This window comes from Electrona antarctica, assembly GCF_951216825.1.
Source record: "Electrona antarctica genome assembly, chromosome: 2".
Taxonomy (NCBI): Eukaryota; Metazoa; Chordata; class Actinopteri; order Myctophiformes; family Myctophidae; genus Electrona; species Electrona antarctica.
The window spans coordinates 32,021,113-32,044,077 of NC_136807.1; the positions used below are offsets into that span (position 1 = coordinate 32,021,113).

Below are 22,965 nucleotides of genomic sequence, written 5' to 3' on the forward strand. Positions count from 1 at the left end.
TTCATACAAGTGCGATTTTTTTCCCCAAACATTAAAAGTCCATAGACTTTGATGCCACATGATGTCATTTCTGAAAACCAAATGTTAATAGGGGCTAGCACCCCACAAAAATAACAGTTAAACTCAGTTATCTATCAATTGTGTGAAGTGAGGGGCGCCCACAGTGGCTGCCACAGGACATCACTGCTTAAAGAAAAATCACACCCGTGTGAACTGAGTGGTGCAAGGTCTTATATAGTCTGATCAGCTATGTCAGTGACGTCACACACTAACCATAGCAACCATGCTCACCTGTGCACGGACAGGTACAGGTACAGGTACACAAACATACAGACAAAGCTGGTTGTTGGAGTGGTTGCACCACTCAAAAATATTAAAGACTTGGATGTGGGGTCCTGTTTCTTTTTTCAAACATTAAAAGTCCATAGACTTGGCTGCCACATGACATCATGTCTGAAACGTTGGGGTACTGCCCTCTAATAGGTGGGGTGCCCATGATTTAGGGGCACTAGTCCCTCCTATGTCCAGCTTTGAGGGTTTGTGTAAACACAAACATTGTGTAAATGCAAACATTGAAGACACAAATTGTGATTGGTCGGAATGAGATGATGTATGATGATGTATGATGATAAGAGCGCCCTATTACTTCACCTGGGTTTGATTTTATAATTACTTTTTTTATAATGTGTCTTTTTATGGAGCCTTATTCTTTCCCTGATGCTTTTCATTTTCCAAGGAATATATTAGGCTGATGCACACCTCAAAGGGTTGATGATGCATAGGACATATCTCGATATATCTTCGATCACCATCTATCATGGTTAAGAATGCATCGAGTTTCAATGCAAAGTCTATGGAGACGAGCGTACAATGTTTTTCCCAAACCGTTGGCATGCCGAGAGAACAAAAAGCTAAAACTACTTCAACTTAACATAACCTCGACTTTGACGCCTTTTCACAGATCAAATCCATGATGTGCTCTGAAGTGGCCGTGCTATGTATATGTCTATATACAGTGTACACTGTACAGTCATGCCATAGGGTATTTAACTGTACTCATCAGGAATATGAGCAATATCAGGAAGATTTGAATATCTGACCTGTTTTCCTTGTTCCTTCATTTTATGTCTATTCTTCTTACCTTTCCTGAAATCTACAAATGATGGGAGCTTGTACAGTACGAAAATGTATTTCACTCACTTCTTAACACATGTAAAAACCTGTGATAAAGTTAAGGTAGAAGTTGAAAGACAACTACATGGCCTATTAAAATACTAAAATGTATAAATCATTTACAAACAAGCTGCCAGAGACGAACATCAAGTGCCTCTACTTTTCTCCCCTGTCGGTGAAGCACGTGCTAGCTTTGATGCCTTGGACGACCAGGGCTCTCGCTGAGCGTGGACTAGGCACTCGACACAACTTGAGATATACAGAAACGGACTGCTGAATGAACATATTAAAGTTTTACAGTACTGTCCAGAGAGCTGATCAGCGGGGAGGAGAAATAGAGACAATCGTTGTTCATCTCTGGCAGCTTGTTTATGAACCAACTACTGGTATTCATTTTAGGCACTATAGCTACTGTATAGTTGCTCAATCTTGAGTTATTTGACATCTACAGCTGCTAGTTTAAAACTTAGTTTTCATTATTCTCTACTTCCATACAGTATGTTTCTTCACCTTCGTAGCAGGTGACAGTGACAGGCTGTCACTGTGTGACAGGCACACAGTGACAGGCTGTCACTCATAATCTCGGACATTCCCACTTTATTAAGGGACCAAGACGTCACGAAGTGACTTTGGTCACTTATTGTTTGTGTTTATTTTTCTTCCTCTTCTTCTTCTTCTTCTTCTTCTTCTTCTTCTTCTTCTTCTCCTTCTCCTTCTCCTGCCAAAAATAGCTGTTCTGACTGAACCGTGCAGTCGGTTTTCGCGAAACGCGGTAATCTGGTAGAGGGCCATGCCAAACGGTGACTATGCGAAGCCCATGACCATTACAATTTAGGCATTTAGCAGACGCTCTTAATCCAGAGCGACTTACATTAAGCAATAACAAAAGCATGGCAATTTACAATTTACAATTTAGGCATTTAGCAGACGCTCTTAATCCAGAGCGATTTACATTAAGCAATAACAAAAAGCATGGCATACATCACATATATAAAAAGTAGTTATCATGAATCATGCGTAAACTAAGAACGTAACAGTGGAGTATCTATGTAAACTATACATACTATACTATATAATATATTATACATGTGTACTATAAAGTGCTATGACTACATAAAGTGCAATTCTAGAGCTGTCTACATAACAAGCTATAAGTCTGTTTAAAATACTATCTAAGTCTACATAATGTGCTATCTAAGGGGCTAGGCTAGGGCAAGTGCTACGGGCCATGGTGGAGTCTGAAGAGGTGGGTTTTCAGACTACGGTGGAAGATTGGGAGTGAGGCTGCAGTTCTGACTGCGATGGGAAGTGCATTCCATAGTTTTGGAGCCAGAAGGTAGAAGAGTTTGGGACGTGTGGAGCGTTGTCCCGGCGTTTTTAGTGAAGGTACCTCCAGCTTCCCTGCGTTGGCTGATCTGAGTGAGCGGGAGGGTTTTTAGGGTACGATCATACTTGTGAGATATGGGGGGGCCATGCCTTTGGTTGCTTTGAATGCCAGCATCAGAGTTTTGTATTCTGTGCGGGCAGCGACCGGGAGCCAATGGAGGGAGCGGAGAAGGGGGGAGACGTGTGAGAATTTTGGCTGGTTGGAGTTGCAATAGTCAAGTTTTGACAAGACTGTTGTCTGGATTAGGAGCTGGGCTGTCTTCTGGGTGAGGAACGGTCTAATTCGTCGTATGTTGTAGAGTGTAAACCTACAGGATCTAGTGACAGCTGTGATGTGTGTTTTGAACGAGAGCTGACTGTCCAGGACAACACCAAGGTTCCTGGCTGTCGGGACAGACTTTACCAGGGCGTTGTCTACGGTACCATTGGCCAAATGGTGGCGCTATAGCACTCAATTGAAAATGCTAACTTTGAATGTGCATATCTCATGAACTGTTTGACCGTTGGCAATGACACTTTGATACACATATGTGTCTGCCGAACAACTTTCGTGTTCTGACTTTTGACCTCTGACCTTTAGATCACCCGCCATTTTGAATTATATGAAAAACAGTTAAAGTGTATCTGCTCCCAGGATCTTTGATCAAAATGCACAAAAACTTTTACACGTGAACTTTGGACCTATACGGACAAATAATCGTAGCACATTTTTGTTAAGTGAAAAAATGATGTTTTTATGAGCCAATGAAAATTGCTGGTTTGTGAAAATTCTTCTTCTGCCTCTAATACACACATGCAGCGTCATATGCTTATGTCACTTTACAGTATAGTAGAGGGTCATGCCAAATAGCACTGAAAGCGTACAAAGAGAAGTTTGTACGTGAAAACACACTGTAGTAATGGATAAAGACAAAATGAGGACACACTTCTTGTTCCCAAATCACTGAATGGTTTTACTGATGTAAACAACAAACAATGTAGTCACTGATTGTCTCTGTGTAGCTCAGTCAGTAGAGCTCCCGCCTTCGGTCCACAAGTTTGTGAGTTCAAATCCCGGTACCGACAACTCAGCTCGTCAGTCTTATTTGTGCATGTTGTTCTTATTGCGTATTGTCTTCTTTTTTGGTCCCGCCTTATCGCTGCTTGCAGCTATATTTGCATTTAGTATTGTTAACATAGCCTTGATGCTGCTTGTGTGAAATTGGCATAAGACTTTAAATGTTTGGGAGGTTTACAGATCAAATGGATACAGTACATGTGGTGTTACTTTTTGTTTCGTTAAGGTGTCTATAACACCTATATGATTTTGCACTTATAAGTTACTCTGGATAAGCTCAAATTGACTTAAGTTCAAGACAAAATTATACAAAATAATTAATTCATTAATTCCCTCCCGCACGCACACACATGCGAGCGCGAACACACAAACTCACTGTGCGACTTGGTTGATGACAGGGGCGAAGTTGGTGGGTCCGTACAGTGTCACTGTCCTCAGGCTGTGGAAGTAAGCCTCCAGCACACCATCTATTCCTACACAGCTGACATTGTCCTCATCACCACTCTGAAATGGAACACAACAACACCAACAACAAATCACCCACAGCATCCAAATCCAATACAAAGAACACCCACTACACCCTATACAACTCCCCCCCAGAACCTTACTATTGCAGTTATTCTCAACCTGTGGGTTGGGACCCCCAGATGATTTAAAAAATGCCTATACAGTACACAGCATACCCAAAGTAATTGATTGTTGTTCTTGAACCAATTGAAATAAATGCATCCATGGACATGGTCTAATTTTGAACGTAACACAACCCCTATACACAGCAAACCCAAAGTAAATGGAGTGTTGTTCTTAAAGTAGCTACGGTATAAACAATACTATGTCAAAAATGTAATGACCTTTTTTTTCCCTTTTTTTCTCAGACAGCCAGCAATGGGTAAAACACTCCCAAAGAAATGTAGTCTCTGTGACACAGCTAGGGGCCGCAATCTACAGCCTGTAGTTTTGTCATTGGTCGATTTGCCTGTGTACTTCCTGATTGGTTAGTCATTCCTGCAGTTTTCTTTTTTTTTCGACCAATGACAAAGCTTCTAGGAACATCTTTGAATGCAGATTGTGGCCCCTAGATGTGTCACAGAGACTACATTTGTGGGGAGCGTTGTACTCATTGCTGGCTGTCTGAATACCAAAAAGAAGAAAAAAAAGTAAATTCAAATGTTGACATATTATTGCTTATAGTTACTTTAAAGCATTTGGAATAAATGCATGGGGATGGTCTCATTTTGAAGGTAACACTTTTTCCCTCAGCAAAAATAATCAATAATCAACTCTATGTGCAACTGACATTGAGTAATACAAGTTTGAACTTACTGGAATAGAAGGTTTTTGACTCTCGCCTAATTATTTTCTTCATCTAACACTGCATAACACTGCTATTATCATATATGAGCTGGAAAACACAATGTGGCCACAGTATGAAGCCTTACCTATAGCCCGTGACCATGAAACATTTATATTCTCTGATTGTTTTCATCTTGGGACTGAATTCAATCAAACACATTATCCCCTCCTCATCTAAATTATAACAAAATAACTGTTTTCATGTGAGTAAGAGTAAACAAAAATGGTGGTATTGATAAGCAGTATGTGAATCTGTATTAATGGAATCAATCCTGACGACACCCATCCCTTGTCATGAGAGTGAACTACAGGTCGTTGAGGATGGGAGCAGCATCTAAGCATCCACCTGGGTGGATATAGGTGCCTCTCATCCGTCAGGAGGAAGCAGAGAGGATGCTGGGAGCCCCACTGGGCAGAGAGAGATGAGCCGGCTGCTAAACGCAAACAGCCAGCTGTTACCACGGCGACAGCCCCAAACCACGCTGTGCTGAATGTGTGTACATGTAAGGTAGTTTTAGGTGTGTGTGTGTGTGTGTGGGGGGGGGGTCGTACCAGTGGGAAAGCGTGGGAGACTTTGCCGTCGGGGGGCAGCTTAGCTCCGAAGCCATAGGCGGGGAAGAGCTTGTCGCTGTCGTAGTCCTGGATAATCTCCCCCACAGCCTTCAGCGCCATGGCGTACGTGTTCATCTGGTACGGACTCATATAGTGGAGCGACGAGGGCTGGGATGGGTTACCTGTGTGCAACACACAGCCAGACATGTCAGAGCTTCGTGTCCTTGTGTGTCAAAGTATACATACCACGAGGTAGAAAAGTCACACATATTCAAAATCAAACTTGAGTAAAAGGACAAAAGCGCTGGCATCGAAATACGTTACCACATGTAAAAGTATTATCAGTCGTGGAAAGTAACTAAATACATGTGCTAACTCGAGTACTGTAAATTGTAAACAGTACATTATTTAGGTACTTTTACTTTAATTAAATATTTCCAATTTTCTATACTTTTATTTCTACTTTGTACTTTTTACTCCACTACAAAACTTTAGTTACTAGTAACTTTGTAGATTTTGATTATTAGTATAAAACATACATTAACCACTATAGCCCTATTTGAAATTTATTTGAAAATAGCTCATCTAAAAGCTCACAACGTGTCATGATGTGATGCGTTGTTAGATATGTTAGATATATGATGAACTTGTGAAGTACAGGAGATACGCTCCTGATCTATGGGGTATGGGCCTCATGGCATTGATGACTCACAGTACATCAATATTTGAAGGTAATATAACATAAGTTTGACATATGCAGACCAGCAGCGATGTCTCATAGCAAACTTACCAGAAGTTTATGTTTTTCCAAAGCCAACAATGGTCGTTCCGCTTAATGCGAAATATTGACACACATGCACACGCGCCCGCACGCGCGCCCGCACGCACGCACGCACGCACGCACGCACACACGCACAAAAAAAAACTAATTAAATGTGCAAAGAAAAAGAAAGTCAGTGTCGTGATCTTCATATATGGAGACGGACAGGTGGCGTGATGTGTCACGAGGTGTGATCATATAGGCGTGATGTCACGAGGCGTGACCATATATGGAGGCGTGATGTCACGAGGCGTGACCATATATGGAGTCATGATGTCATGAGGCGTGACCATAATATGGAGGTGTGACCGGGTCGCAATAAAATACAATATTTTATTGCGACTTACAGTCGCAATAAAATACAATAAAAAAATACAATAATATATCAAATATAAGCTCACAACGCGTCTCGATGATACATGTTGTGTGAGCTTGTAGATCTGCTATTTTGCCTTGAATGTTCAACTCCAAGGAGGCTATAGAGTTCATATGGTTAAAATAGGGTTTATGGGTTGAGCTTTCAGGAGCAATTAATACAGGAATGCAGGTTGATTTATTTAACATATTGCAAAGGTTTGTACATTTACATGGATATAATATATATATACAAGATATGTAACGATATAGTGTACATTGGCTGCAGGGCTGTATGCTTTAGGTTTCGGTCGTTGCTGTTAACGAACATGCCTACAGGTATTTATTCTATATAAAATGTTCCTGTTCCACATCACAGCTTCAACAGCAAAATGAACTTGACTCGTGTTCTGCTGGTCCTGGCCACCTGTCTCCTGGCCGGTGAGTATTCAACATCCAATGTGGTTAGTGTTGTGACAGCACTATCCGGCTTGTTTTTTATCTACTTTTGAAACACATTTCTTAAGTAGACTAGGTGTGATAACTGTTTAATTCTGATGTTTTATATCACGTTTAAGGACTAGACTTGCTAATTTTTTGTGTGTGCCTTTTTTCAGTAGAATTTGTGTCTATTACTACCGTATTAGTGCTAATATTAGTATGAATAATAGTAGTATTTATGTGCAATATTGATATTAACCCTCATTTAGAGAAGCTGTGCAGTGCATGGGTCCTACTTCTAAATAATACTTTCATAAATATATACATATACATTTAGGTTTATGTGTGCAGACAGAATGATACATAAAGCACAAAATGGAGACATGAAATGGCTGAGATGTCTGAGATGAATCCGCTCTCTCCATGTTCCCTCATAGCCTCCGTGGAGGCGAGCCGCAGCAAGCGTTCACTAAAGAACTACCAAGACATGATTGGATGTGTTCTTCCTGGAGTGAGCATGCATGGACTGGACTATGGCTGCCACTGCGGGAGTGGAAACCGTGGTAAGCCTGTCGATGCCCTTGACAGGTATGCAACTATGCACTGAAGGTCAAAGACATGAAGGGATGGGATGGGATGGGCTGTCACGATTATGAAATGTTACTTGACGATTAATTGTGACTCAAATAATCGTGATTAGTGTTACCAAAGTGGTAATTGTGTTTCTGTCGCCCATTATTCATGAATTAAAAATGACATTTCAGTTTGGCTTTTAGGCTTTGTAAACAAAAGTCGCACAGGGCAGATATGACAAATAACACATTAATTATTTTATACTTAAACATAAACATTGATAGTGGAAATGTATTACTCCAAAAAATATTGCGATTATCTCAAATTGTGGCGATTATGTAATAATTGTGACAGGCCTAGGGGTGGTACGGTAATGCGTTATTATGCTCCGTCGTGTGATGGTGTTGCGGCGCCAACAATAGCAGATCTACAAGCTCACAAACAACACGTCCATGGTGCTCTGTGAGTGTGTAGGTCTGCTATTATTAATCATGTTTTAAAAAAATATTTTTGATTGGTTTCTGCAGTGTTAACTAGCAATAGAAGTACTCAGATTGTGTACTTAAATAAAAGTAATTCCACAGTGTACTTACTAAAAGTATTATTGATAAAAGTAAAAGTAAGTCATTATGAAGAATACCCATTTTAGAATATATATCGTGTTATTGATCATTAACCAATTAAACCCTATGTTATACTTAGTCTATTTGGAAATAGCAGATCTACAAGCTCCCAACGACTTGGGATGCATCATGTTGTGAGCTTGCATATATGCTATATTTTATTTGAATTTGATTAATTATTAAAAAAAAATCAAAATCTACAAAGTAACTAGTAACTATTTAATAAAGTCATCATATGAATGTAACGGAGTAAAACAATAGATTTTGTGATGCAGTATCAAGACATGGGAACACTGTCCTATTGTCTTTTCTGTGTTTCTGTCAGATGCTGTATGGTCCATAGCCAGTGCTATGCTAAGGCCATAAAACATGCACATTGCGACATGTATGGAGGGCAGATGACGCTGGATCCCTCTAAAGTCAATTACAATTTTAAATGTACCAAGTGGACTCCAACCTGTACCAGTGAGTTAAGTTAATCTTTTTGCAAATTGACAGACAACCGTTTTATGTTAACGCCTAATGTAAATAATTTTTTCTGTCATTCACTAGACTGGTGTCGAAGTATTGGCTGTGGATGTCAACAGTTCATTTGCGAGTGTGACAGGAAGTCAGCCAGGTGCTTCGCTGGCGCCGTCCGCAGTTACAATCGAAAGTATGTGAAATGGCCCAAAGAGCGCTGTCACTAAGCAATGCCACATGAGGAGAAGGGACAGCTAGGGACAGCAAATGTCTTCTCTAAAATGTGTTCCTCTCAATAAACTCACATGCAATCATAACTGTGTCATTGTTTTATTCTTAACCCATTAAGACCTGAGGTCAATTCTTCAAAGACTTCTAAATCACACTTTCGAGATCAAAAAATTAAAAATAAATCAAAACTAGCAGATATACAGGCTTGCCGTGTGGCACGAAGTTGCATCATGATCCAAGGAATCCAGGAAAGAAAATGTACAGTATGATCTACAGTTCAATAGTTAGAGGCCAAAACATGAAGCGGCCGATTTGATACATTTGGGGATATAAAAAACATTTAAACATTTTGGCATATATTCCAGTTCCAGTGTTTTCACACTCGCGGCAGGCAAAGGAAGTCACTCACCCCAATTGTTGTGGTGGTACTGCTACAGTATACCAGGCTGCTTTACGTTTTAGAACAGAAGGTTGTACAATCACATTTTCCTTTTCCTGGATTCCTTGAATGACACAACTCTCCATATAGGCCTGTTAGGCAGCGATTTTTCAACAACAAAGTGGAGTCAATTAGAGAGCAGACTAAGAGCACTGCTACCGCTTCACCCACAACCGCCTCCCAACCTCCATCTTCCACAGCCACTCATTCCAGCATCACCCTATCACATTTTGATATAATCTCCTATGATAATCTCATTAAACTGGTCTCCACATCAAAATCCACCACCTGCCTACTGGATCCAATCCCCACCAAATTATTTAAAGAGCTGCTTTCTACACTGGGCCCCCCGCTTCTTCATATCATAAATGAGTCCCTAATCAGTGGCACCGTTCCAACAGTTTTCAAAACCGCAATAATCAAACCCCTACTAAAAAAACCTAGTCTAGATCCACACACATTAGCGAACTATAGACCAATATCCAATCTCCCATTTATGTCAAAACTGCTAGAAAAAGTTGTTGCCAGTCAGCTTACAGCCTATCTCAGCAATAACAATCTCTTTGACAATTTTCAGTCCGGTTTCAGATCCCACCACTCCACAGAAACCGCTCTGGTTAAAGTGTCAAATGATCTGCTAATGGCAATGGATGCGGACAGGACCTCTCTCCTGCTGCTCCTCGACCTTAGTGCCGCATTTGATACGGTCGATCACTCAATTCTCCTCGATCGTTTAGAACATCTAATTGGTATCAAAGGTCCTGCACTCGATTGGTTCCGCTCCTACCTCTCACATAGATCTCAGCGTGTGCTCTTCAATAACTCAATGTCCGATTTTTCCAGTGTTAACTACGGTGTCCCACAAGGCTCAGTTCTTGGTCCAATCCTCTTCTGTTTATATATGACACCATTAGGCGACATTTTTAGAAAGTCTGGCATAGAATACCACTGCTATGCAGACGACACCCAAATTTACATCCCCATCACAGCAACTGACCCATCCAACATTCACAAACTTGAAATCTGTCTAGCCGAGGTAAAGAAATGGATGAACAGCTCCTTGCTACTCCTGAACTCTGCCAAATTAGAGATGCTACTAGTCGGTCCAGCCAAGCATACTCATCTGTTCAATAACATAACCCTTAACCTCGATGGCTGCCCAATAACCCACAAACCAACAGTCCGAAATCTAGGAGTCATTTTTGACACATCTCTATCTTTCACACACCACATAAAAAGCATTACAAAATCTGCCTTCTTCCATCTGCGCAACGTTGCTAGAATCCGTCCAATACTCTCACTTCCCGACGCCGAAACCCTGGTCCACGCCTTCATCACCTCAAGAATAGACTACTGCAATGCCCTCTTCTCCGGTTTACCATCAACAGCAACAAATGGCCTCAGATTAGTACAAAACGCAGCAGCTAGAGTACTCACCAGAAAAAAGAAATTTGACCACATCACACCAACACTAATAGAACTTCACTGGCTACCCATACAGGCCAGAGCCGACTTCAAGATACTCCTCCTGACCTATAAAACCTTAAATGGACTCGCACCACCTTACATGTCCAGTTTAATAAATATATACATCCCCCCAAGACCACTACGCTCTCAGGATGCTGGAAAACTCACAGTCACAACACATAATAAAATAACGGTTGGGGGCAGAGCTTTCACACACCGTGCCCCCTGTCTCTGGAACGCTCTCCCTCAGGATGTCAGAAATTCACACTCCCTGGAAATTTTTAAGTCAAGGCTAAAAACACACCTTTTTTCTATACATTTCGGTTCCGCTTAGTTTTTAATCAGTATGATTCATACAGCTATGCACATTTTACTATGTTTTGCTATGTTTTTATTGCTATTTGTGTTTGATTTGTTTTGTATTGATGCTGTAAAGTGCACAGAGACCCCCTGGGGTGATTTTGTACTATAAATAAAATAAACTGAACTGAAACTGATTTAGCGTTTTCTTCTGCACCATTTGAGGTTTAATTATGTTATTGCTGGCCAACAGTAAAGGTCATTACACACTGGCGAATTAGCGACGCGAATTATTCGTGCGAATAATTCGCCTTTTTTTAAAACCAATTGAAGTCAATGCAAGCTTCCACATCAGTGGCGAATGTGCGAATGTGCGAAAATGCGACCGTTTTCGCTCTTTATTTGTTCGCTCCGGTGTTCGCTCCGGTGTCGAATTTTTAATTCGCGTCGCTAATTCGCCAGTGTGTAATGACCTTTAGCATTCATGAAGTTCCCATAAATGCTATAGTATATGTTGGGGTCCATATATACGGACCTGTCTTATAAGGTCCGCTAGCATCCTCTAGTGGCGGGTCCGTATATATACGGACTTAGCAGAAAAATTATTTAAAAGGCACGAGTTCCCAGAATTTATTTTCGTACCCTTGCAGTCACTGCTAGGTCAACCCCCTATCTGCGTTCAGCGTGTCTGCCAAGGTGACAGAAACCATCTACACAACAGTTTCTGGTAGAGTGCAGTGCAGGGTGAATTCAGATTTTTACACACACACACAAACTCACACTCTTCATCTGAATTCAACAGCAATGCATATGCAATCGAATGAATCCCCCCAACAGTAGAAACACACCATCAGCCAATTTTAAATGAAAAGTTAAATGAACACCAGTAGCCTACAAACCCACCAGCACCAATGACACCACCATGACACCCCTATGGCCCCCTAGGCCATGGGATGAGTAAGTAAGTAAGCCTACAAACACCATACATACTTTGAAATGAAAATCACAGAACCATTGGAAAACTTGAAAGTGGATATCTTACCATTAGATGCTGTGAAGTCTATAGCTACTGTGAAGTTCAGTTGAGTTCTGTAGGAAAGAACAAAATAGCAAAACAAACATCATTCACACTCTTTTAGTGTACAGTAATGTATAATGAATACATACATATTGATTTCTACTAGATTCATGTCGTTAAGGCACATGATTTCCATACATGTATTATACATTATCGATATTGTTGCGACCACAGGTCGCAGTTAACCGAATGTATGCCAAGAACGTGGAATTCTGTTTTATTCTCCACCCCCCGTCTGTGCCAAAACATAAAAATCTGTCTTTCTTTAATGTAATTTAATCCAGCAATTAAAAAAATATATTTCTTTCTTTCTTTTTTTTCTTTTACTCACATGTTAAACAGCCTACATAGTATACGGATCTGACGTGCACGCGGACTTATTTCAAAATCCAGTGTTTGGAAGGTTTTTATTCCCTTTTCTTACATCCGCAGACGACAACAACTCATCGCCCGTCTACCGCAGACCTGTTCTGACATTCCATATGTTGATCTGACCTCTGGCCAATACAGAATTCATTCCATATGTTGATCTGACCCCCCATGCCAAAGCACCAGTGCTCGCCCAGCAGTCTGCTGTCACCCAGGTGGATATGTTGATCTGACCCCCCATGCCAAAGCACCAGTGCTCGCCCAGCAGTCTGCTGTCACCCAGGTGGATATGTTGATCTGACCCCCCATGCCAAAGCACCAGTGCTCGCCCAGCAGTCTGCTGTCACCCAGGTGGATATGTTGATCTGACCCCCCATTCCAAAGCGCCAGCGCTCGCCCAGCAGTCTGCTGTCACCCTGGCGGATGCAGGCAGTCTTCTCTTAAAACATGGCATGTGACACGGTGATTGGTTTCATTATTGTAACGCCCAAACCACACCTATGCATAATGTAACAGGTAAAGAAGGTGTTTTAAGGATTTATGTTGTGGCACAAGATAGCAATTACGGGGGAACGCCGGAGAAGGCAGCCCAGGTGCTCATCCAGGCTCTCGTCATCTCCCGCCTGGACTACTGCAACTCCCTCCTTGCTGGTGCTCCGGCATCTGCCATCAGACCTCTGGAGCTTGTTCAGAAAGCTGCGGCTCGTCTGGTGTTCAACCGCCCCAAGTTCTCCCACACAACCATCCTTCTCCGTTCTCTACACTGGCTCCCCGTAGCGGCTCGCATCCAGTTCAAAACCCTGGTGTTAGCCTATAGGGCAGTGAAAGGAACAGCTCCTTCCTACCTCCGGGCTATGGTCGATGCCTACACCCCTGCCCGACCACTTCGGTCTGCCACCTCGGGGCGACTGATTGCCTCGTCACTCAAGGGTCCTTCTGGCCGATCCACACGGTCACGACTCTTTTCTGTTCTGGCCCCACAGTGGTGGAATGAACTTCCCACTGATGTTAGGACAGCAGAGTCACTGCCCATATTTCGCCGCAGGTTGAAAACCCACCTCTTCAGGAAACACTACCCTTCCTCTCTGCCTGACCTACTTGTTGTTAACTAGTTGTACGAACGCTTGTTTTCTATTGTTGTATTGTTTATTGGATCTTGTTTAGTCGATACACTTAATTGTTTTAGCTCATGCTCATTTGATTTAGCTATTTTGTCTCATCTGTTTAAGGAAATAGGTAGCTGATGTATTGCACTTTTACCTTAGCGCTAGGTATACTCTTGGTTGCTTGTTTTTGCAGAAAATGCACTAAAGACTTCTGGTGATTAGTAGTTTTTGTTCCCTACCTATGTTGAATACACTTATTGTAAGTCGCTTTGGATAAAAGCGTCTGCTAAATGACTGTAATGTAATGTAATGTAATGTAATGTAATGTACACAATGCTAAATCCCCAAATTACGGATATAGTGCCTATAGTGACACCCGCAAGATAGAGCCCAGTGAGGTTTTGTCAGCCTGAACAGGGTGAAAAAAGAAGAAAGAAAAGAAATGCAGCTACAGTTTCCAGATACAAAGCTTTGCAGCTTTGTATCTGGAAGTTGAACCCAGCTAAGCTTCAATGTGTAGCTCTGTATCTTTTGCAGCAGCTACAAACGTGGGATTTGCCTCGTAGCTTCACGTCACTGGCTTCCATTGACAATGAATGATAGACTGTATCTTTGCATCTGCCCGTGTGAACGCACAATAATACATTTGGGTTCTCACATGAACACGCATGCACGCCCACACACACACACACACACACACACACACACACACACACACACACACACACACACACACACACACACACACACACACACACACACACACACGTACCAATATTTAATTAGTTTATTGGTTGATTGCCTTATTAGTATTGCAGGACAATCTTGCAAGACTAATTAGGTTAAACAAATGGAATTGGTAATTAAAAGCGAACAAGCAGAATAAATTACCTGTTTACAAATTAAATTAAAAAAGTGCAAACTTGATTAAAACTTCTGTCCTCCTGGTCTCATAGATATTCCACATACAAGGCCATCAGGAGATGCAATCTAATAAACGCTGGTTACTCAGCATGCAGGCACACGCGCACACACACACACACACACACACACACACACACACACACACACACACACACACACACACACACACACACACTGATCAGTATTCAACTCACCCTCCACGGATGAAATCCACAAAGGTGTACTCAGATTCCACTTTGAAGGACAGCAGAGTTACCTGTCAAATCAAGCGCACGCACGCACGCACGCACGCAAGCGAGAGAAACAAAAGGAGTTTAAGAAGAGAGACAGCGAGAGATTCAGAAGCATTGAGGCATAAACTGTGATGATGAAGGGGGTAAAAACAGACCCAATTGCTGTTGTTGAAATTAGGTATTTACTTGGTGAGAGAATAAAGAATTGCTACGAAACTTCTGTTTGTATTATTTTCATGCAACAGATGGCAATGATATAATAAAAAAAGGAAAATAAACCATTAATGGAATAAAGCCGGTTGCGTCCGGTAACAAGAGTTTGACATGAATCAGAAAGTTGGTGAACACTAAAATACAGAGAATATAATCAAACTCTCTGCTAGTACACTCCATTCAGACATGACATAACGGACTGCCAACACGGCACTTTCACAACAATGTGTACTTATAAATTAACCATTTCAGAACACAAAACAAACACTGAATGAATAATAAATCAATAATCAAATAAAATAAATAAATTGTATTTCCGTAAGCAAAAGTGCCCAGGGACAGAGCAGAAGGGAGAACAGGATGAGAGTACTAATTATCTGCACTATTAATTACCAACTCAGGGGGAGTGTCATTGATAGGAGACAGAGAGGGATAAGCCTGGTTTATATTCCATCATATGGTGGTGCTGTTCTCCAAAAATAGGCCATCTGCTTGTGAGCTTGCAGATTCGCTATATTCAGCACACAGCGAAGGAGAATAAATTAGGAAATACTCACCGTGCCCGAGTTGACGTATTTCTTCTTCTTGCCTTTTTTCTTGGGGTTTAAAACCTGTTGGCGGCAGCAAGAGGCAATTAAGAATAAGAGAACCCTTAGGCCTCATTCACACGTATCAAACACAATCAAACAAATGTTTGGTCATTTTTTTTGTTTTTTTAGGCCACCACAATGCTGTTCCAATGCGTATATCTTTTCTACGTCCGAGCATAGACATGATAACGCCCCGCCTGCCTCTGATTGGCCTATACCGACACTGCCGGCCTTACCAGAGTTTCCTCCGAGGTGGAAGATACATGCTGATAGTCTGCCGCGAGGTTACTCCGTGGTGGGAAATAAATAAATAATACAAGTACGATATAATACAAGAGAATGACAGCTTGGCACGCGCAACAGTAACTTTTATTTTTGTAGAAGAGGCAAACAAATATTGTTTATGCCATTGGCCTGTTTATTTGTATACATGTGTAAACTTGAAACATTATTGTACTGTAAAAAGGTCTATTTTCCCTTGATCTTTATCTTTTTTAGTATAATAGTATTAGTTTACTATAATTAGATTGATACACAATAATCAACACTAACACTTTAATTTAGAACACAGCCAAATCAAATCATAAACATACGTGTTCAATCAATTATTCAATCAAAGCAAACGGCACAATCAATATTAGTTTGGACGGAGGCCAGGTTCCGGGGCGGTAACCTCCATACGGAGGCCTCTGTGAGTGGCGAGGGTGGAGCTGGCATCAGTAACCATGGCAGGTAAATGGTGCAGTTGATTGTAGCTGTGGAGAAGGTGGTTGAGCTCGATACCTGAGGCTAGGAATAGAATTAGCATGGCATGGTGGCAGAGGAGGCCAACGATCTTTGCTTGAAAGCGTGGTCTTCCTCCTGAACATATGTTGTACCAACTCCATTTACTGTCGCCGCGTGTTGTTCTCTTGTACTTTTTCCCACCACGGAGTACCCTAGCTTGCATCTCGGATGACAGGCAAGCATAGAGTATTGGGCAGGCAAGACGGGCAGTGTCGGTAGGCCAATCAGAGGCAGGCGGGGCGTTACCATGTCTATGCTCGGACGTAGAATAGATATACGCTTTTTTCCAATGGGAGTCACATGGTTTGACCAAACATTGGTATTTGATTGCTGATCAAACAAAAATGTTTGTTCAAACCATGTGACTCCCAATGGAAAAGCATTGTGGTGGCCTAAAAAAACAAAAAGATTACCAAACATTTGATTGATCGGTGTTTGATACGTGGGAATGAGGCCTCAGAAGTAGCGCCGTGTAAGTGGCAACCTCTCAACCTGTTTAATTTCAAGGAACCAGTGGGATTAATGTATTCCATTTTCTGTTGCAATAAAGAATAAAACAAAAACAATGAAGACCAATCACCAGCAAATAGACCGGTCTCAGTAGACAGGTCTCAGTGGCCTGCACAGATAGACACTAGGGGGTGCTAGAGCACCACCTGCCCTTGCCCTCTGGACAGCAATGTGCCCTTTGCACTTTTTGTTTTTGTACAGTGTACAGTATGTGGACCATGGTGACATTGATCAATTCTTGATAAAAAAAACCCTTCTAATATATTATTTATGCCCCAAAATCTATAAATCTCACACTATTTGGCAACCGGCCTGTTCCACGTGCACGCTGCACAAGGTGCCCTTAATTATTTCACTTGAGCACCTGCCCCTCTAAATGTCCTATCAGTGCACGCCACTGATAGGTCTTCAGATGAAGACAGCACATAATGTTGTGCCTAAAAGTGTATTGATACCTGCCAACCAGCGCTGTCCGGGTAAACAAAATTACGCTTTTAAAGTGACAGTACACATATTAACCAGTTAACAGTTTCTTTAATATTATTTTATTGGTAAAAAGAAATTGCTTTCAGTCTGTTAGAAAAGTTCTGTATTTGAAGGCCTTAGTAAAAGACACAGGTTCTGTTCAGAATGTATTGTCTCCCGTCTTTCCACAAAATAATACAAAATGCTTGATAGTGGGCTCGATAAGAACCCGGCTCGATAAGCCTGATGGATAAGGTGGTCGCAAAATTAACAAGCTCCATCCCTAATGGTAATAGTCAATAGTAGTCTTACCTCATAGACGTTGAACTGGTTCTCTCCTTTAGACAGCTCCCTGTAGCTCGTGGTGAATTCACCGATGAAGTCATGGCTGCAAGTGGACCGATTTAAACCATGTATAAAGCCTGATTTATACTTCTTCATATGTTGGTGCCGACAGATCTACAAGCTTACAAAGCTTCACAATTCGACATAGTAAGCTTGCAGATTGGGCATGCAACACAAGAGTATTCATTATTCAACTATTATGCTGAATTCACACCTGCAGCGATAGCAGTTTCTCCTAATTTCTCTGCAAAAAAAATGGGTGCATTTACACCCACACCCACGTCACCTTCAGGTGCCTTCAAATGACATTGAGTCAATGACTAATTCAGACAAGATCTGGTTGACTGGCGATTTGACTTGCCACACAGCAGCAGAAGATAAGTAAACTTTTCTCAATTTGGCAGAAGAGCTTTTTGCTTGCTCCCCCTCCCACTCCTTGTCATAGAGTAGAGACCATGCCTCTCGCTTTCTCCAAACACAGAAGCTGCTGCTGCTGCTGCTAGAGTGAATTCAGCATTACACAAACAGGAAAGGACAGTCACTGATGATTAGAGCATTCGAGCCCTAGCTGCGCCAGACAGCTTTTGAGTGGTGCAACCACTCCAAGGAACAGCAATGTCCGTCCTAACCTATGTGACTATGTCCTAACCTATGTGACTATATGTGACTATGTTTAGAGTACCAGTAGGGGCAAAAGTGGCGCTGTTGTGCCAGAAACAGAGAGAGAGAGATAGTGTTGCACTGTTGCCTGCTAATTACAGAGAGAGAGAGAGTGTGAGAGAGAGAGAGACAGAGAGAGGCAGGGGGAGAGGGGAGAGGGGAGTTGCACCACTCAGTTCACACGGGTGTGATTTTTTTTATTCCAGGTTCTGCCTGCTCCCGCTGGATTTCTGACCATTCCCCCCGCAGTGCACCCACAATGGCCGCCCGCAGTTAACAACTTGGAGGCCCGGAACTATTTAATCCATTTCATCCATGTGCCCATCATTTATAGCGCATGGACCACTTTTACGATCGGTTATGATCGTTTTAAGATTTTCGTTTTCGTCAGCTAAACAGGCAGGGGACATTTTCGATGACGTGTCACTTTTTGACACGTCATCGGAATGGGCAACAAGCGCTCCAAGGCTCTAGAGCGATGCGAACGGTTTTGTTATCATTAATCTCCGTCCTATTTATCAATCTCCGGCTTGGGCACTTGACCATGACCTTGAACTTGGACGGAGAACTCCGCCCAGGGCCTCCAAGGTGTTAATGTCTGACCGCCACTCCCGCCTGCATGCAAAATTTAAGTGCCGTTCCAATAATATGTTAACACTTACTATGCATCCCATATTTAGAATGCATTATGAACACACTTATAAGACATTTTAATCTTCTCATACTGTACTGCAGTACTGTATTTCAAACACAAAGTGTTTTTACCTCATTTAATTCCTAAGACTTGGAGTCAGATATTGTCCTCTAGATTCATATCCATACATGTTCAGTCCTGCACTCATTCTGGGTCCCTTGCCGGAGAGAATGTTGTCCGTGTGCAGCTCGTGGAAAAGTGGAGATATTTTACTAAATCCACGTTTTCTGCCAGAACTTTCAAATGAATATGAAACAAAATGACACCTCAAGTCTTAGGAATTTCTGACTCTAAGTCTTTTACTTTATTTAAAGTAAAAATGACTGGGTGAGTACGCACGCAGTGCTACACGTTTAAATGCCGACGTGGTCATGGTTATTTACAATACTGGAACGGTAATTATTAGGAAAGCCAGATAATAATGCCAGACAATATTGTTGGCTGCTAGGAGCGTCACAGGAAAAGTTAAACCAAGAGTCACTTGGTAAAGTTTTAATGCACTTGTCCGGAAAGATTTATTACTTGTCCCGGACAACCGGACAAGCCTTAAAGGAGAGTTTCATGCTAGAAGGCTTTCTTACCTTTTTTAGTATTTGTTAGGTCCGAAACAAAGTTGTCCAGGTGGGGCGCTGCATGGGTTTTAGGGCTAATTCGCTTATTTCCATCGCTTGAAAATCTTTTTTTTTTAAATAAATCCTCTCTTCATAATGTCAACAGTATGTGTAGCGTCACACTTTACTCCATAGTAACGCCGTTGCTGTGTTCCAGCCGTAAAGCGTGAAGTCTCGTCTATCACGAAACTTTGCGAGCTCCATGCAAGTGGATGGAGCCAATAATGCGTTTTTGCACAAAATAACACCTGGACCACTTTGGTGCGGACAAAAATAGCGAAAATAGCAGATCTACAAGCTCACAACGTGTCATGCTACGACGCATTGAGAGCTTGTAGATCAGCTATTTTCCGGGCACAACCCAGCACTCTTTAGCTAGTGGAGATGCGGTGTAACGACATGGATTTCTAAACAAATTTGTTCAATGCAAAATGCTGTGTTCAAGTTCAGGAGACTTCGGGAAAAAAGCAATTGTCCTGAATGCTGCCTTCCGGCATGGCATGGAAAGGAGTGGCATTTGCATTTATTTCGTCATAGTAAATCGTGGTCTGGAAAGGGCACTTGTTTTACAGACGGGTAAAAGGGCAGGGGCTGAAGCCCCCTTTGATGTCTATGTGTGCACATCCCTGACCATGGACACAATTGGACAGTAACAGAAGCAGTATGCATGTACTGTACCTGTTAGGAACTTTTCAAAATGATGTTCTATGCAATTTTCCATAAGATACACCTGTGTTCATATCTTGCCACACTCATTGAAAGCCCTGCGCCTGTTTATACGTCCGCCTTTGTTCACCTTCTCCTACCAAACATCTCCGTTTGCACACATCTCCCGATGCACAATACCTACTGCATGCCTGTCCAGCCATAACACACTATGTTGCATCCATGCAACTGTCACACCTACTGTACAGTTTGCATTTGCATGAAATACCATGTTATTGCGCAACATTTCACGCGATGCAAATTACATCACATTTTAGGCCACACCCTGTTCCACTGCACGCACACACACACACACACACACACACACACAGACACAGACACAGACACACACACACACACACACACACACAGGGCGCAGCACGGTACAGTACAGCACAGCACAGCATGGTACAGTATGGCACCGTATGGTACAGTACAGTACAGTACGGTACAGTATTGTACAGTACAGCACAGTACAGTACAGTATGGTACACTACAGTCTGCTACAGTACAGTACAGCACAGCATGGTACAGTATGGCACAGTATGGTACAGTACAGTACAGTACGGTACAGTATTGTACAGTACAGTACAGTACAGTATGTACACTACAGTCTGCTACAGTACAGTACAGTATGGTACAGTATGGCACAGTATGGTACAGTACAGTACAGTACAGTACAGTACGTTACTGTACCATACTGTGGTACAGTATGGTACAGAATTCTAGTCAATCTAATGTAAAGCACGGCCACATAAGCTTCGGGTATGCAACATTTTTAATGGGATCCTAATTCCGATGCAGGACTCTCAGCCTCTCTCTATCAATGACAAACCCATATTTATCTGTGTGTCTCTCTCCTTGCTGTGTAACATGCCATTTTCTACAGTACCTACTCTGTACAGTGTGTACCTGAATAGAAAAAACATGTGTAACCTGCTGGAACACAAATCTTTCATTATTCTTCATGTGGGTGACTGTTGGTGAATGCAATGTTCTTCCTGTGGGTGAATGCAATGGAGGTTTTCTTACCTTCCATCTCTGTCCCAATCATACACATCCACTTTCACCGTCCTGCAGAGAGAAAGCCATGTCTAGTTATGTTGTCTTCAGCATATTGACCACAGGGACCCTAGCATGCCTATTCTGGTGAGAAGATTTTGCAGAAAATATAGATCTACAAGCTCACTACGCGACGAGTTATGAGCTTGTAAATCTGCTATTTTCTGTGATGAGATCTGGTGTTGAGGGGAAAAAATCACACCTGTGTGAAGTGAGGGGCACTCTTATCATCTTACAACAACAATTACAACATAATGTTTGTTTAAACAACGGGTGCTAATGTTTGTTTTAGTCATGCAAACTAAAATTATATTTATTGTCTATGGTGTTTTCTTAAACAAGCATCGTTTAAAGACAAACATTAAAGCTGTATATAGGAGGGGCCCTCAAAAAGAAGGCAGCCTAGTAGAGCCCTGAAGCTTACAATGTGTTGCATGTAACGTGTTGTGAGCTTGTAGATCTGCAAAAATGCTGACCATTTTTGAACGTTTTTGGAAAAAATGCTTCACTTCAGGGAAAGAAACAAAATGAATATTGACTGAACATGGGTCCCTGCACACAGATACCCTTGACACACAGTGAGCTTGGAATGATTCATGTCAAACAGTGTTTGTTTCATCTGCAGCACAGGGAACTGAGAAAGACACTTCCCTGTCAAAACCACACATTTGACAAGATTTCTTCTTACGGACAATGAACCGGGGGAAAGAAATGTGAAGGATCTGAAATTTGTTTTCACAAAGCCAGTTGGTAAGTTAGCCTCTTAGCATGTGTGCACGAGAGGACATGAATACAAATTTGACACTGAAAGACAATAAGGAATTAAGGATCTGAGGAAGATGTCCCCTGTTTCTCCACTACCAATCACCAGCAAGCACTGTGCAGGAAAATAGTCAATAGGCCTATAAAGGACGTGATGGCTATTGTCATGGTTGTGTATTCCATTCGCACAAGCTGGGTATGTGTTTTCTCACATGAAGGTTTTCACATCAAAGTAGCGCTCAACATTGACATTGACAGTGGCCTGTTTGAGAATTGCAACCAGCAGCTACCAAACTGACTTAATGCCACAGACCTCCCCATAACTCTGGGAGTGTAGCAATGGAACCACATGGACCCTTGGGGAGCAATCTTGGTCAGTACATTTGGTCAATGCAAGAGTAACTAGCAGTGTTGGCCTACCCCTTAACCCAATTTACTTGCATTATTGACTGCAGCTTTTAACCAATGGGGGGTTGCAGATGTTTAGCATATTATAGGTCATTGTGTGAATATTAATAATTGTTGTACGGTATGAGCACCGGCAGATTCATTCAGCAGTGGATTTTATGTTATTGCCTGAATAGGTTGCCCACCCCTGATTTAAACCTTCGATGTGGTTCG

General features: G+C 41.9%; 1 protein-coding gene across 1 annotated transcript in view; it reads right to left on the reverse strand.

The window, feature by feature from the left end:
• Window positions 1–22,965, reverse strand: part of LOC306912361 (copine-9-like) — a gene marked incomplete at both ends in the record, with an annotated part of 115,244 nt that overhangs the window by 17,652 nt on the left and 74,627 nt on the right. Inside the window, 7 exons of the mRNA XM_079488521.1 lie at window positions 3,993–4,120; window positions 5,522–5,703; window positions 12,274–12,320; window positions 14,903–14,964; window positions 15,712–15,765; window positions 17,818–17,893; window positions 21,553–21,594. Coding sequence (XP_079344647.1) covers window positions 3,993–4,120; window positions 5,522–5,703; window positions 12,274–12,320; window positions 14,903–14,964; window positions 15,712–15,765; window positions 17,818–17,893; window positions 21,553–21,594 — 591 coding nt within the window. The remainder of the gene's footprint in view (window positions 1–3,992; window positions 4,121–5,521; window positions 5,704–12,273; window positions 12,321–14,902; window positions 14,965–15,711; window positions 15,766–17,817; window positions 17,894–21,552; window positions 21,595–22,965) is intronic.